The sequence below is a fragment of the Ziziphus jujuba genome, chromosome 8, assembly GCF_031755915.1.
Source record: "Ziziphus jujuba cultivar Dongzao chromosome 8, ASM3175591v1".
NCBI classification, from domain to species: domain Eukaryota; kingdom Viridiplantae; phylum Streptophyta; class Magnoliopsida; order Rosales; family Rhamnaceae; genus Ziziphus; species Ziziphus jujuba.
Window position 1 is genome coordinate 25,732,045 of NC_083386.1, and position 16,225 is coordinate 25,748,269.

A 16,225-nucleotide genomic window follows, 5' to 3' on the forward strand; every position below is an offset into this window, starting at 1 on the left:
ATTCAAAAAAGCAATAGCTTTATCGTTGGGCTATTCCTATAGAAATATTTAGGCTGTAAATGATTAAAAAAATCTAATTGGATTAGACTAAATTATTTTAAATTTAATCTAATTAGTCCAATCTAATCTTATATTCCAAATGAACTAGTATAAAAAAATATTCCATATTTAACACAACATTAAAATTATTTATATATAAGAAAAGACAGATAAAGGTGTAATTATACAATGACTCTAGCAAATAAATGATAATGCAAGTGAAAACTATACTGCTAAAGGTGCAATTTAGCATTAATATATATATATATATACACACACCCAAGTTTAGCATGAATTTTTTTTTTTAATCATCTTGGTTAATTGCCAATTACTTTTATATTCCGAGACCTCTAACTAGCTTATATAATATCAATCTTATCCTTAATGTCAAACCTTAGTTGGATTTGTACGTAGAATCACATTTATAATATTGCTTCATTGGATATTCCTAATGTCATCTTCTTAGGACCATGAATTTTGCTGATAACATTCGTAAACGACTATAAAACACAGACCTTTGATTAAAAAATATATATATCCAATGTATGGGACACAAAGTATTCAAACAATTACATTATAATTCCTTTAATTAAAAAAAGAAAAGAAAAAAAGAAAGCATGAGACTATTCTAGTTTACCGAAACCATCATCAGCATTAGCGCACTCCCTTATTGCTTCCCCCCCCCCCCCCCCCCCCCCCCCCCCCCCCCCCCGGTTAAACAAAACCTTCCTTAATTTCTCTAATTTTTATTTTTATTTTATTATTTGCAATCGAAACCTCCTTCAAATTGATCGATTAAGTTGGGCTTTAAATTTTATCAGGAGCCCTTTTCTATATTTAATAAACATATGCATATATAGTAATGTGACGCCCCCAAAAAAAAAAAAAAAGGGAAAAAGGAAAAAAACTCAAAAATGTGATTATGAACAGTAGTCCACTAAAAGTGGGAAGAAATATAAGAAAGAAAGAGGAGTTCACATTTAATTGAATGATGAATTTATTGAAATTTTGATTTCTTTTTTGTGGTTGGTATAAATCGTTAAATTGTGATAGGGAAAAGGCAGAGCCTTATTTTTGATTGGCTCATTATATTTATTTAATAAAATTAATTAACATATATATATATATAGACAAAATGTTAATTTTCTCCTCGTGGTAAGCATGTAGGATTGACCACGTGGCAATGCTTTTCGGCTGATTTTTTGGACGGTACACCGCGCTCATCCTAGAACTGCCACATGGCAGTCCGGGAACCATTACGAAGCCTCAGCATTCTCGAGGTTCGAAAAGCCAAATGCAAAACAACGGCTAAAAATAATTTTCTTTTTCTTATTAAAAAAACAAAAACAAATAAATAAATAAATAAAATTCCACACACGGTTAGATACTTCCTCGTGGTCAAATTCGGATATTCTTCAATTCTTTAGCCTCCATATCTTATCCTATAAAAACCCATCTGCTTCTTCAGAACAACAACACCAATACAAGCCAAAACTTCTACTCAGAGAAAGTTTTCTACTCAAAATACAAAGTTTCAATTAGAACAAGAGGAGTAGTGAAGGAAGTTGGAAAGATGGAGTTTCTTGGGGTTCTTTGTTTTATAGTGGTGGTCAATCTTTCTTTCTTGATTTGGAAATTGTTAAACGCTTGGTGGATTTGTCCGATTCGGAGATATCGTAAGCTCAAAAGAAATGGGTTTGGAGGTCCAGCTCCAAGTTTCCCTTTCGGTAACACTAGTGAGATGAAAAGAAAGGCAACTGGGAATACTGGTTCATGCAACAATAATTATATCAGCCATGATATACACCCCACTGTGTTTCCTTACTTCGACCGGTGGCAAAAAGTTCACGGTATATATATCACATATATATATATATATATATACATACACTATATTTTCATGTCCTTAATTTATTCCTTTCTATAAACTTCGTGGGTTTTCGTTAATTAAGAATATTTCTGGAGTATGAGTATTTGCATGGTAATCTTTTTATGGATATATCAAAATGTGACAAACATTTTGCTATGAATGTATCAAAATAAGGTAACATGTGTGTATATATATATTGAAGTTGATTCATAAATGGTGCAGGGAATGTATTCATCTACTGGCTAGGCACGGAACCATTTTTATACATAGCAGAGCCAGAATTTGTAAGAAAAATGTCAGCTGGAGTGATGGGCAAGAGTTGGGGAAAGCCCAGTGTACTGAGAAATGATAGAGAACCCATGTTTGGTAATGGTTTGGTTATGGTCGAAGGTGACGACTGGGTTCGTCACCGACGCCTCATCAACCCTGCATTCTCTCCAGCCAACTTAAAGGTACTTTTCTTCTTATATATCAATCCTGATCATATCAAAATATCTTATCTTTATAAAATTAAAATGCAATGCAAATTAGTCAGTAGCGTTGAAAATAATTAATGTACCTTGATTTATTTGTATTGTATAAAGCTAAAATATTTTGATATGATTATGATTGTTTTATATACATGTACAAATGGTAGCCAGGAATAACTTTGTTTTAATCTCAGTACTTATTGTGAATTCGATTGGTAAAATATGTGACTAATTACTTATCTTCCAATATTATTAATTTGCTTTCATAGGGTATGGCACGCTCAATGGTAGAGTCAGCTACCAATATGCTGAACAAGTGGACAACTCTCATAAATTCTGGTCACCCAGAAATCGATGTCGAGAGAGACATAGCGTCAACAGCCGGAGAAATCATCGCGAAGACGAGCTTTGGCAAGAACTATCAAAATGGACAAAAAGTGTTCCAAAAGCTAAAGGCCATGCAAATCACTCTTTTCAAGTCCAACAGTTTTCTAGGGGTTCCTTTCAGCAAGTACATGTACCCAAAGCAATTAGAGGCCAAAAGGCTTGGAAAAGAAATCGACCAACTACTGTTATCAATAATAAACGCTAGAAAAGAAACCATTAATGACGAGAATCCTCAGTACTGTGACTTGCTAGGGTTATTGCTTAAATCGAATAATGAAAATGGAGGGACAGGGAAGCCATTAACGACTCGAGAACTGATCGACGAGTGCAAGACTCTCTTCTTCGGAGGCCACGATACGACGGCGTTGGCATTGACCTGGACGTTGCTGCTTTTGGCATTGCATCCAGAGTGGCAAACCCAATTGAGAGAAGAGATCAGAGAAGTGATTGGAGATAAAGAAGTTGATTTTACCACCATTGCTGGTCTCAAAAAGGTACGTGCTTGTTTACAAATCCATGCAAATTAATATATAAATATTTAATTAATTAAGAGATTATCCTTTATTATAATATTAGGAGAAAGAAAAAAGAAATAAAAAAAAAAAGTGTTTATAGGTGGTCAATACTCGTAGTAGTAGTGCCGCGTATATATGGGGTGGGGCGAGTGGCTTAGCAGTGGATAAATAGAGAAAAAGAGAGAGATGACGCCCGCGTCAGCCGCCAGAATATATAAATGTTACCACTTTTTGCTTTTGTGTTGATCTCCGTATCACCGCAACTTTTTCTCTCCCTAGGCTTATAAAGTTTTTCCACGAGGACTATTACTTTAATCGGTTTGACCATCTGGCTAATTTCGATATATATATATATACATATATATTATATTACCATCACAGTGGACGTACACAATCACTATACTTTCGTGTTTATATAGGATATATTATTTCAAATTAAATATAATTAAATTCTCACTATAATATGTGTGTATACATGTATTGTAGTAAAATTATAAATATACATGTCTATTATAGTAGATTTAAAAATGTATGTTATGGTGGGAATCAACTATTTATACCGGTAATAATTTAATTTATTAGTGGATATAAAGGGACAAAACCTAACATAGCAAAAGAATTATTATTGTTACTTATTTTTTAATACCTCACCATCTCAAAATTATAACCACAACAGTTGAGCTAGGTTTGGAGATTAAGGACAAAGAAAAATAACTTCTCAAAGTGCATATAAAAAGGCATATATATATATATATATATATTTATCAATATACATATAAGTTCAAAAAGTTATATTTAGGAAAATAAGATGGAAATATAAAGAATGTTACATTTTAATTAATAAAATAATTATAATAAAATAACTGATAACCTTTAACATCTCTGTCATATCAAAAAGTTACAAATATAAAATGGAATCATTTTTTCAACATATCAAAGCCTAAAGTTCATATATAAGATCCTTACAAAATGCTTATTATATCAAAATTATACGTATAAAATTGTCTGTAACATGATTTTATTTGAATGGTGCAGATGGGATGCGTGATGAACGAAGTTATTCGACTCTACTCCCCAGCTCCAAATATACAAAGGCAAACAAGAGAAGACATTCGAGTAGATGACCTAATAATCCCAAAAGGAACCAACATGTGGATTGATGTCGTGAAAATGAACCATGACTCGGCTCTATGGGGGAAGGACGTGAATGAATTCAGACCAGAGAGGTTCAAGGATGACATCTATGGAGGGTGCAACCACAAAATGGGCTTTTTGCCATTTGGGTTTGGAGGACGAATGTGCGTGGGTAGGAATTTTAGTATGATGCAGTACAAGATTGTGTTGACCTTAATTTTGTCTAGGTTTTCCTTTACCCTTTCCCCAATTTATTGCCATTCTCCTTCTACACTTCTCACTTTGAGGCCTAGCTATGGGTTGCCTCTCATACTTCAACCCATTTAATTAGTCCAGCTTGTGAATGTAACATTTTCGTTTGTAATGTATTTTAAATTAAAGCATTATATATATATATATATATATATGTACGGAAATTCTATGGTGAGGACGGTCCGCATGAGGACCGCAGTATTAGTGACATTTTTCATAGTATTAACGACAGTTTCTTACAAAATCGTCACTAATACTATGAAAAACCGTCACCAATACTGTGGTCCGCATGAGGACCGTCCGCACCATAGACGGACTGTGTATATGTATTTATATATATAATGAAAATAATTATTTATATACTGAGTTTTTTTTTATTACAATTTGAGGAAGGAAAATTTTCACCCAGTTAGAGGTTTAAACTCTAAATCTGAAAGTGTAATGATTTTACCATTGAACCTTACCAAAACAAGAAGATAGTCCACTAAAATTGTATTGGGGGTCTAGAAATTAATGCATAAAGTCATCAATATAGTAGAGAATAAATGTGGCATTGGAAACAGCCCAATTCACAAAATTAATAAATTGCAAGAGAAATCTACATACCGGAGTAGACTTTGAGCAGCCCCCTATTGAAATTTACACCAAATGTATAAACCATCGATGAAACAAATTATTACCATTGGATTTGGATCGATTAATCTGAATCTTTTATTTTAATATTGTCAAAGTTTAGCACCGACAAAGAAAGTGGAACGGTGGAAATATCACCACTCCTTCGATCAACGCCTTTACCCAACCAAAGAAAATTTTCCAGGGATGCACCATCACAAAATGTAACCCCTTTTAATATGTCAATCCAAATAATTATGGTTAAACTGAAGAAAAAAATCATTTTTCAAAAAAAAAAAAGAATTCAAAAAAGAAATTATGATTTCAAAGCTTGTTGCTAATTGATTCGGTATTAATAATAAATCAATTACAATTTTTATAAAAAAATTAAATTAAACATACTCATTATAATCAAAATAAAGGAAAATGAACAAAGTAAATTATTGTATTAATTAAAAATATTAATTAAATAAGCATTATATTATTAAAAAATTATAGATTAGTAGTTTAATTATATTCAACAATTATAGAGGTAGAAAAGTAAGATGCAGAAAAAATAGATGAATGAGAAAAATATTTTTAAAAAATGGGAAAATGTTCGAAAGTTGCAGCGCGGGTGGGCTGAAACTTAATAGTTAACCGGCCGATATATATTAACGTCGGGGCGAGGATTTTATAGTTAACCGGCCGATATATCTCTTAGGTGTGTGGTTATAAAACTAGAGCAATTGAGTCAAAAGGCATATCAACCAACAAATAAGATATTGTCCCTAACCTTTTTATTATTATTTTATTATTTTTACAAATTGTTCCTAACTTACTCTAGCAATTCAGGAAAATCAACCAACAAACTGATTTGGTCAAAGTAATAGTCACCAACGAATAACATGTATACATATCTATATTGTCCCAAATTAGCGCAAATGAATATCAACAGAATGATTTCAACTTGACCAATAGTTGGGTATTCCACCCATGACTTGTCAGAAATGTTAATAAAAATGCAGACAATTCATAATTAAAGATTTGAATAAATGTGTTTTTCACCTGTAGTGGTTTTATATTAAATATATTTAATGCCTTATATACTTGATGTGCAACCTCAAATTCTAGTTTTTTAAGAATTTTTTAAGTGCTAGCAATTTCAATGGATGAACGACTCAAATGTGGGTGACTGCCGAGCACTCTAGCTATATCTAGCAATATTAAGAACCTAAGTTTAGAGTTTGAAATTTTTTGCCTTTCTGCGCATTAGTGATCTTTTATTGTCTTCCACTTTCGGGGTATAATATTGATGGGTTTAAGTGCATATAGATTTTGAGGAAGAACTACATTAATTTAGTATTGTATTTGGTGAAAAATGTCCTAATTAATAATTAACCATCAAATAAGATAAGAATATTTTGGCAGTGAAAGACGGGACACGAATTCATTGGTAACTAGGCGTATGTCTAGCATTATTGTTATCAGATTGGCATGATAAAAAATTGACTCAATATATACATATATACATATATATATTAATAAAAAAATTATTTTCAAATAAATAAAAGGGATTAAATATCAAATATCACAAAAATGACAAGTTTCCATTTTAAAAGTTGTACAAGAATTAAATTTATGAAATAAATGGGACAGCGAGTAAAAATAAACAAATAATTCATAATCACATATATTCACTTGATAGGGTAAATTAGTAAAATGGAAATAGAGTTGCCAACAAATGTTAATATTAGAACATCTTCAATGACTCTATCTATTATTAATTTTTTTTTTACCATAAAAAAAAGAAGACAAACATTCAAAAAAATATCTCTCCAATAAATATGTCTAAATATCCTATCAACCTAATATTTAAAAATAAAAAAAGAAAAAAAAGAAACACGGGTCATCCTCTACTTTTATCAACATAACCCTTTACTTATAATTAATTAATAAAATATTTAATTAACTAATACTCACAAATATTTTTTATGCACATTATTATTTAAAAACAATTTTACAATTAATTATGTTATGCCCTTACAAATCATCCTTTCCATTGCATAAAGGATCTACCCTACTCCATACTCCCACCTTTAATATAGATATGGATTGTATACTTTAACAGGTGGGAACGCAGCTTAAGTACCTGAAATTTACCCCTTGATTGCATTAGCCTTTCACATGAAGAGACTTTTGTAGGATGACCTCACCCGGACTAAATTCTATGTAATTTCTTTTTCTTTTTGGGACTGTACCCCTTTTTCATTGGAAAAAAAAGGAAAAAAAAAGTAAATTAGTAAGTTAATAATATATATATATATACTCATGTTATTAATTTCGATACAATTACTTTAAGCCATATTCCAATCAATACAGCATTCGTGTGCCTTCACACTGTTATGAGGGTACAACATGCTCTTACTTTGTGGTAGATCCACATATGATTTTTGAAAAATTAAACAGAATAACAAAAGTAATTGGAAAAGAAACAAAGGTCAAAGATAAAATTCAGCTTTTCACATACCCACACGTGTGTAAGCAAAGGAAAAGATTGGAATAATTTTAGTGAATTTGGTAGTAGATATTATATATTAGTATTATGTAGCAAAAGCAACAGTACTGAGTATTAGATCCTTTTGTTCATGCTATTTGCTGGGTGACGTAATGCTCTACGCCAAACACTTTGACCATATATTTATATATAAATCTATAATACTCCACAAATACTTATTCCGGGCCGTATTTATAAGTATGAAATTAAAGTATGTACTTTTGAAGTTTTGAAAATCCTACATGTGGGCTGGGCCGGGATATCATTTTCAAGTAATTACTTAATAAATCATTAATTTCATTTTATTTGTTTATTTATTTATTTTGGAATAGGAAGATTTGGGATCATTGAACAATAATTTATCATTTGCTTGTTGGTGAATTACAATTAAATTTCAATTAAAACCACTTAGTTTCATAATTAACACTTCATATAATACTAAAGTGATGACTTTTAACCTAAAATGGTCCCCAACGTTGACGTGACATAAAATCGGTGAATAGGGAGGAAGCTTGAATATTAATGTCAAATTATGGAGCCTAAAACAAACCATTAACTCATTAACACGTGTAATTTCACTTGGAAGCAAAATCAACTTCGTCTTCCAAATTTCCCAGCATAGGTAGGTCAATAGTATGAGTGGAGTCGCTTTATCATTTATAAAGCATCTTTTTCTTGGGACAAAGTACAGCTCTTTATTATTTTAAATATATATATATATATATATAATTTTATTATTATATATTTGTTTTGTTTATAATTTTACTTTATGGTTGACATTCTGACTTTACTACTGTTTGATTGTTGACCGAAATTAAACAACTCCTGAAGATTCGATTTTTTACCACGGCCGATATGGGAATGCTCACAAATACCCATATCAAATTAAGTGTTATAATTAATTTCCGCTTCCACTAGAAGATCCATTTGCTTTCTCTTTTTATTTTCTTTTTTCTTTCTTTTATCTAGTTCAAACTTCCTCTTCTTCATGCTAGCTTTCTGTAAAAGTGGATAGAATTACAAATTCCATTTTGACTGAAATTAAATTGTGTTGTTGGTAAATTCTACTTAAATTCCTAAAACAATCCAGGAAATAACATATGCTTTTCACTTGACATTTCTCAATTCTTTTTTCTTCTCATTTTCCACGAATTATATGTTTCAACCTCAACAAATTGTTATCGAGATGTTCCAAGACTATATATATATATATATATATATATGCACCCACGTGAATCTTACTTGGAGGATGTAGCCGAAATCAGAGTTGAACCAAAATGAGGCTGATCAGTGGTCGTATCCTAATTTTTTAAACAAGTTAAAATAAATCAAACCAAAAATCCAAAGTTTAAAGGCTTAAACAAGTAATAAAAACAAATTTAGGACGAACTTTTTATGCACGTTCACATTTGTCATTCTTCATTAATCTTTAAATCTAAACTGAAGTATGCAAATTAAAAGTTAATTTGTTGTTTTCTTTGTAATTTCAAACTTTTGAGAGAAAATTTTAATAAAATAAAAAAAATATTTGTCATCACTAAGACTATTATTATCATGTTTAATTAAATTATCATTTCTTTCAAATGTTCAAATATGTATTTTTAGGTTTTTTTTTTTTTAATATTTTGATGCTTTTTTTTTTAAAATAGATTTATTAAATTTTAAACTTTGAACTTTTTGGATTTCCGGTATCAAATTGAATTATTACTAAACAGTTTATTATAACAGTTTAATTAATTATCCAAAAAAATATAATTTTTCATATGATTTTTAATTTAAAAATTAAAATACGATAAATGCAACCAATGATATTTGTTGTGTCAACAATGGATCCCACATTATTACTCATTGTGATATTCAGGATGCTATATCATGCACAAATGGTAATATGCCTGTACATGAGAATCTGTCATGCAAATCTTGCCAGACTTGTGTTGTTAAAGGAAAGATATGCGAGGCTTGTGCTGTTGAAGGAAAGGTATGTGCTGTTGACAGTGGAGGAACCGATCCTCAAGGCAATCACCAAAGTCAACATAATATCAAGCATTGATGTCAGATTATTTTTTGAGAAAAGAGAAAATTATTATTGACTTGCACACCGTTCTTATTGTACAAACTGATTGTATACCTCTACTACATAAATTGTATATGGAAACTTCATATTAGTTATCAATGCATATCAGAGAAAAGAGAAAATTATTATTGACTTGCACACCATTCTTATTGTACAAACTGATTACATACCTATACTACATAAACTGTGCATGGAAACTCCATATTAGTTATCAATGCATATCAGCAAAATAATCTGACATCAATGCTTGATATTACGTTGACTTTGGTGAGTGCCTTGAGGATCGGTTCCTCCACTGTCAACAGCATATACCTTTCCTTCAACAGCACAAGCCTTGCTTGTCCTTCCTTTAACAGCACAAGTCTGGCAAGATTTGCACGATAGATTCCCATGTATAGGCATATTACCATTTGTGCATGATATAGTATCCTGAATAGTGATATGTATCAAAACTCTAACTAAATATCCCTAATTAATCTTTGACAGAATATATATATATATATCGACAAAAAAGTTAAAAAAAAGTTAATGAGAGTGTATGTACTTACTACGAATGTATAGTATCACCATTTGCTAAAGAATGAATGAGTTCCCATCCATAAGTCAAATGATCCATTACAAAAAATTGTCAACGTTCGTAAATAGTGACAATTTAGTTATTAAACTAATGAGGCCGACATACAAAAATAAGTAGGACATAAAACAAAAGCTAATAATATAGGGCCATACCATCAGTTCATAACGAAAATTTTTGATAAACAAATTTAGTTACTTTAATAATATGATTTATTTCAGAATAAGTGTGTATATATATATATATTGTAATTAATTCATCTGGCTAAAAAACATAAAAATATTATTTTTGTAATTTAAAGGAAAAAGAATCATCACTTGACCGTCTAACTTTTTTATATATGTTAATATACGGAAGGGTAAAATTGATGGTTTCACAATATACTAAAATATACAAAAAAAAATAATAATAATAATAATTTGTATTAAAAAAAACCGAGACTATATGATCTTTATGTAATTTACTATTTATTTATTGGTTAACTCAAATAATATTTATAAAAAAAATTAAAAAATGGAAAATAATTAATATGTTCATGAAAAATACGTAACCTACATGTAATTGTAACTAACTTGACAAGTAAGAAAAAAAAAAAAAAAAGGAAATTACCATATTCAACTTAAAAGCTTATGGGTTATTTAAAAAAATAAAAAATAAAAAATAAAAAAGGACTTATATATGAGTTGTTATAGGCGTTTCACGTTAGTATAGAAATTGGAGTGCAACTATTTAGTGTCAACATTTACATGAATAAGAAACTTCTTAAAAATGAAGTATCGAGCAAATGATTTTGTTTTTTGTTTTTTTTTTTTTTCTTTTTTTCAAACTTTTATCATCTTAGGTCGGTGGTTGTAAGCACCTAATATGGTTCTTTCTGTAGGAAAAAAGAAAAAAAAAAGATTGTTTATTGAAAACACATGAATCAAAATGGGGGGAAAAAAGAAGGTTGATTTTCCTCGTAACAAAATTTCCAAAAGAAATATTATTTATTAAAGAAACAAAAAGAATCAACAGAGAGGATTTGTATTTTATTTATTTATTTATTTATTTTTGTCTGTATCCAGCGACCATTCAAAGGTCATCAATCACAGGTGGAAAACATCCATTAATTGACTCCAAGGAAATGGCAGGCGGGCTTCCCCACGAATTTATATGCAAACTCGTTTGCCCACAAGAAAGCAAAGTCGACAAATTAATCTAAAAGGCCTACATAAAAAAAAAAAAAAGTTAATTTATATAAATATTATTGCACAATTTTTTTAGAAAAAGAAAAAAGAAAAAACATGGGAATTCCAAGAATTCCAAATAGGAGACTAGAAAATTTTTTCGTTCAAAGCCCCGTTCAAAGTAGGTAATTTCCCAGTCAAAAATTCCGACAATCTTTATGATCCTTCTCTATAAATACCCATTCGATTATTCTATCTGGAACCACCAAAACACATTTTTGCTCCCTCTTATTCTCTCTTACAATCTACCAACAAAAAGAAAAAAATAATTCTGTTCGTTGGTTTTAAAGAGAAAGAAAATAGATGGAGCTTGTGGGTCTATATCAATCATTTCCTTTAGCCACTGGGTTTTTCCTTCTCATCCTTGTATGGAAGTTATTATTTTGTTGCTGGATATCACCTACTCTAGCTTATCTTAAACTTAAGAAAAATGGGTTTGGAGGTCCATCTCCAAGTTTCCCGCTAGGTAATATTAGCGACATGACAAAGAAGAGCAAAAGCATTTCTTTTGGGTCTTCTTTGGATATCATCAACCATGATATACATTCAAAGGTGTTTCCCTACTTCTCTATGTGGCAAAAGTCCTACGGTAAGCCTTCTTAGATAGCTCATCCACCATTTTCGCACACCTTCACAAGCTTTCATATTTTCTTGTGGAATTGTACCTTTGAGTTTGACATGCATGAAGCATGAAGTTTCTACTCGTGAAATTAGTAGTTGACAGAAATATTCATACCTTATATATATACATATTCATATTGGTCTTACAAAAATATTCAACCTTTTTTCTTGTGTTTTATTGTCGTGTTTAACATGAAGTTGTTGTAGGTCTTACATATAGAGTTTGTGTGTTTCTCGTGTGACAGGAAAAGTATTCATATACTGGCTAGGCACAGAGCCATTCTTATATGTAGCAGAGCCAGAGTTTCTTAAGAAAATGTCTTCCCAAGTTATGGGGAAGGGTTGGGGAAAACCATCTGTTTTCAAATTTGATAGAAAACCCATGTTTGGAAATGGTTTGCTTATGACTGAAGGAGACGAATGGGTTCGTCATCGCCATGTTATTGCACCCGCATTCAATCCGATTAACTTGAAGGTCTCTTTCTTTCTGATCTTTGGTTGATAACAAAATCAATATAGTTTTTATGTTAAAATGATAAATCATGAAAACAGATAATTGAAAGTGAAAGATGTCAGGGCAGGTATTTTACACACACACACCCACACGCATATATATATATATATGTAACAGCTTGCTACTAAGGGGTGTCACCCATATACCTATTATCCTATCATAATTAATAGGGTAATAAGATACAGACAACCAGAATAATATAAATGACAACGCTTAATAGAATAAAACTATATATATATATATATATAAATGCTGAGGTAAGCAAAATTGCCTGTTAACTGATGGGCGACACACACCTCTTGATATGTAAAGAGATGTGCCGTCCACTATTCAATAGGCAACCTCACCCATTTCCCAAAAAAAAAAAAAAAATTGCATATATGTATATATTTAGGAATATATGATTTTGGAGATCATTATCTATAACCTACATGATAAAGGGAACTTCAATTCTTTGTTATATAACTCAAAAGAACAAAAGACAAAAATTATTGGACAGCAAAGAGAATTTTAGAAAAAAAGATTGGCTAGAGCTTATCTATTAATATCTTATTGAATCGTTTCAGAATGCAAAAAAGATAAGTTATAAAAAATAATTTTTACCATATATATGATGTTACTTTTCTGAATAAATCTCTAGGGATTTGGCTTTTATGCTTTTTTCATATCTAGGCACTGAAAAAATATATTACTTGTGTGATAGGTAATGGCAAGCTTAATGGTGGAGTCCACCACAAATATGTTGGACAAATGGAGTAGTTTGATAAATTCTGGCAATCCGGAAATCGATGTTGAGCACGAAATCACAGCGACAGCCGGAGAGATAATCGCCAGGACAAGTTTTGGACTAAGTTACCAAAATGGCAAAATTGTTCTTGAAAAATTAAGAGCCCTCCAAATGACTCTTTTCATGAGCAACCGTTTTGTGGGAGTTCCTTTTGGAAAATTCTTATGCCCTAAACAAAACCTTGAGGCCAGAAGGCTCGGGAAAGAAATCGATCAGCTTTTCTTCTCGATCATCACCGATCGAAAGAAATTGATGAAAAGTAGTAATGTTCCACCACAGGATTTGCTTGGTTTGTTGCTAAAAGAGAGCCAAGTAGAAGGTGGTTTAGGGAAGACATTAACGAGTGGAGAACTTGTGGATGAATGCAAAACTTTTTTCTTTGGTGGCCATGAGACAACAGCCTTAGCAATTACATGGACTTTGCTACTTCTTGCTATCCATCCAGAATGGCAAACTCAGCTTAGAGAAGAGATTAAAGAAGTGATAGGAGACAAAGAAATTGATGCAAGCTTGCTTTCTGGGCTTAAGAAGGTAAATTTTTTTGACAGTTTCTACATATCACATTACCATGCGTGATATACCTATACATTTTAAAGAATCATGCATGCCAAAAGTTGCTCTTTCCAAGTGTTTAAGTGTTTTATACTTTTCTTTATTTTTCTATTTCACTGAATCGTTTGAGTTTCATTTCATTTTAGCCAATATGAGAATAGAAAAACATAATCTTTAATTTTGTAGGCTATGTATGGGAGGAAAATTTATAAGTATTTAGGCCTATTCAGAAGGAAGACACATATTTTTAAAATTGCATTGGATTATATGACCTGGTGATATTTATAACTTTTGGAGGTTTTTACTTAATTAATGAAAAGATAAGTTTAACTCTTTTTCAAATTAAAAGAATTTTTTTTAAACAATATTTTGATTTGTTCAAGATGTCAAGTTACAACTTGAGGAAAATTTAGATAAAAAATAAAATTTTGATAAGTAGAATACTTTTCTTAGTATTTGTAATGAGAGACTTTTGATCCAATTGCAAAATTTTGAAATCTTCGTAGTTTTTTCTTTTTTGTATTATTATTATTATTATTATTATTACTTTTTGGCAAACAGTCCTCGTGGTCTTTGATTGGTCTTCACCTAACTAGTATTCCAGAAGGGTAGTTTTGGAAATTGGGTTTTGGACATTCCTACTGTAACGTCCAAATATCCGAGCTGGAAAGATGGTGGGAGGGTCAAAGACCAAATGATAAAGTCGCACTTAGCGCTGGTTCACGCGCTTTTAACGAGTGTGAAAGCTGCACATGAATGACATGATTCCCATGTCATGAGCTTTTTAAATTATTTAATTTATTTCGGAGATTAAGAAGGTTTTATGGCTAATGACAAGTCAGTCTCACCATAAGATTATGGTTACAAATTAGCACTTCTTAGGTATTTACACACCAAAATGCCTTTTAATGCCACTTGGCAGGAATTTGTAGGTTTGACTAATAACCAAAAAAAAAAAACAAAAAAAAAAAAAGACAGTCAGCGGTATAAATAGTCAGTCATATTTCTAGCAAGTTAGGAGCAAACCTTGAATGCCAGACCAACTAATAAAATAAATATTGAAGATCTAGATAATCCGTATTATTATAAGAGAAACTTGTACTATTATAAACTTTTTGCATGGGAAATGCAAGTTTTACTGTTCTTTTTCAACACTAATTAACTTGGTCAATAATGCTACGTACAACAAATTCCTATCATAAAATAATTAATATAAAATACAACACCAAACGAGGAAAAGTTTGTATATACGTTTATAGTTTTGTATATGGATAAAACCTGAGAAATTTTTACAAGTTGAGAATGAGATAATGATGATGTATGTATATGCCAGATGGGATGGGTGCTGAGTGAGATTCTTCGACTATACCCATCAGCACCAAATGTGCAAAGACAAGCAAGAGGAGACATTCAAGTAAATGACCTTACTATCCCTGATGGAACCAATATGTGGATTGATGTCGTAGCTATGCACCATGACCCAAATCTATGGGGTGAAGATGTAAATGAGTTCAAACCTCAAAGATTCAAGGATGACATTAATGGTGGATGCAAACACAAAATGGGATATTTGCCTTTTGGGTTTGGAGCAAGAATGTGTGTTGGTAGGAACTTGACCTTCATGGAGTATAAGATAGTCCTAACCTTGATTCTCTCTAGGTTTTCTTTCACACTCTCTCCAAACTATTCTCATTCTCCTTCTATTATGCTCTCTCTTAGGCCTATCCATGGCCTCCCTCTCATATTCCATCAACTTTGCTAGCTACTATCTGTTTTCACTTTTCATTTTTTTTTTTTTTAATTTTTGCGTTTAATGTTTTACCTACAAGTGCATTTTCTGTTTCTTTTTAAATGTTCCTCCCCATAATGTATAAAGTTATATATAGATATGTAGTAGAAATTGATTAACTTTCAAGAAGAAATTGTTTGTATTTGGATAGCTCTTGGAATCATGTAAACAAGCGATACACCAAAACACAAATATATATGTATACCATTATGTATTAATTTGTGTCTAATTCTCATTTGTAAAATAAACAAACATATGTATTTCTTTCATTGG

General features: G+C 31.0%; 2 protein-coding genes across 2 annotated transcripts; both read left to right on the forward strand.

The window, feature by feature from the left end:
- The first annotated feature begins 1,533 nt into the window (after nucleotides 1–1,533).
- On the forward strand, nucleotides 1,534–4,819 carry LOC107414511 (cytokinin hydroxylase). Its single transcript, XM_048470563.2, has 4 exons — nucleotides 1,534–1,889; nucleotides 2,132–2,361; nucleotides 2,649–3,260; nucleotides 4,317–4,819. The coding sequence occupies exons 1-4, from the start codon at nucleotides 1,613–1,615 to the stop codon at nucleotides 4,740–4,742; spliced, it is 1,545 nt and encodes a 514-aa protein (XP_048326520.2). The 5' UTR covers nucleotides 1,534–1,612; the 3' UTR covers nucleotides 4,743–4,819.
- Nucleotides 4,820–11,741: 6,922 nt separating this feature from the next.
- LOC107414516 (cytokinin hydroxylase) lies at nucleotides 11,742–15,959 on the forward strand. Its single transcript, XM_016022658.4, has 4 exons — nucleotides 11,742–12,278; nucleotides 12,556–12,785; nucleotides 13,528–14,142; nucleotides 15,497–15,959. The coding sequence occupies exons 1-4, from the start codon at nucleotides 11,993–11,995 to the stop codon at nucleotides 15,923–15,925; spliced, it is 1,560 nt and encodes a 519-aa protein (XP_015878144.3). The 5' UTR covers nucleotides 11,742–11,992; the 3' UTR covers nucleotides 15,926–15,959.
- Nucleotides 15,960–16,225: the final 266 nt, after the last annotated feature.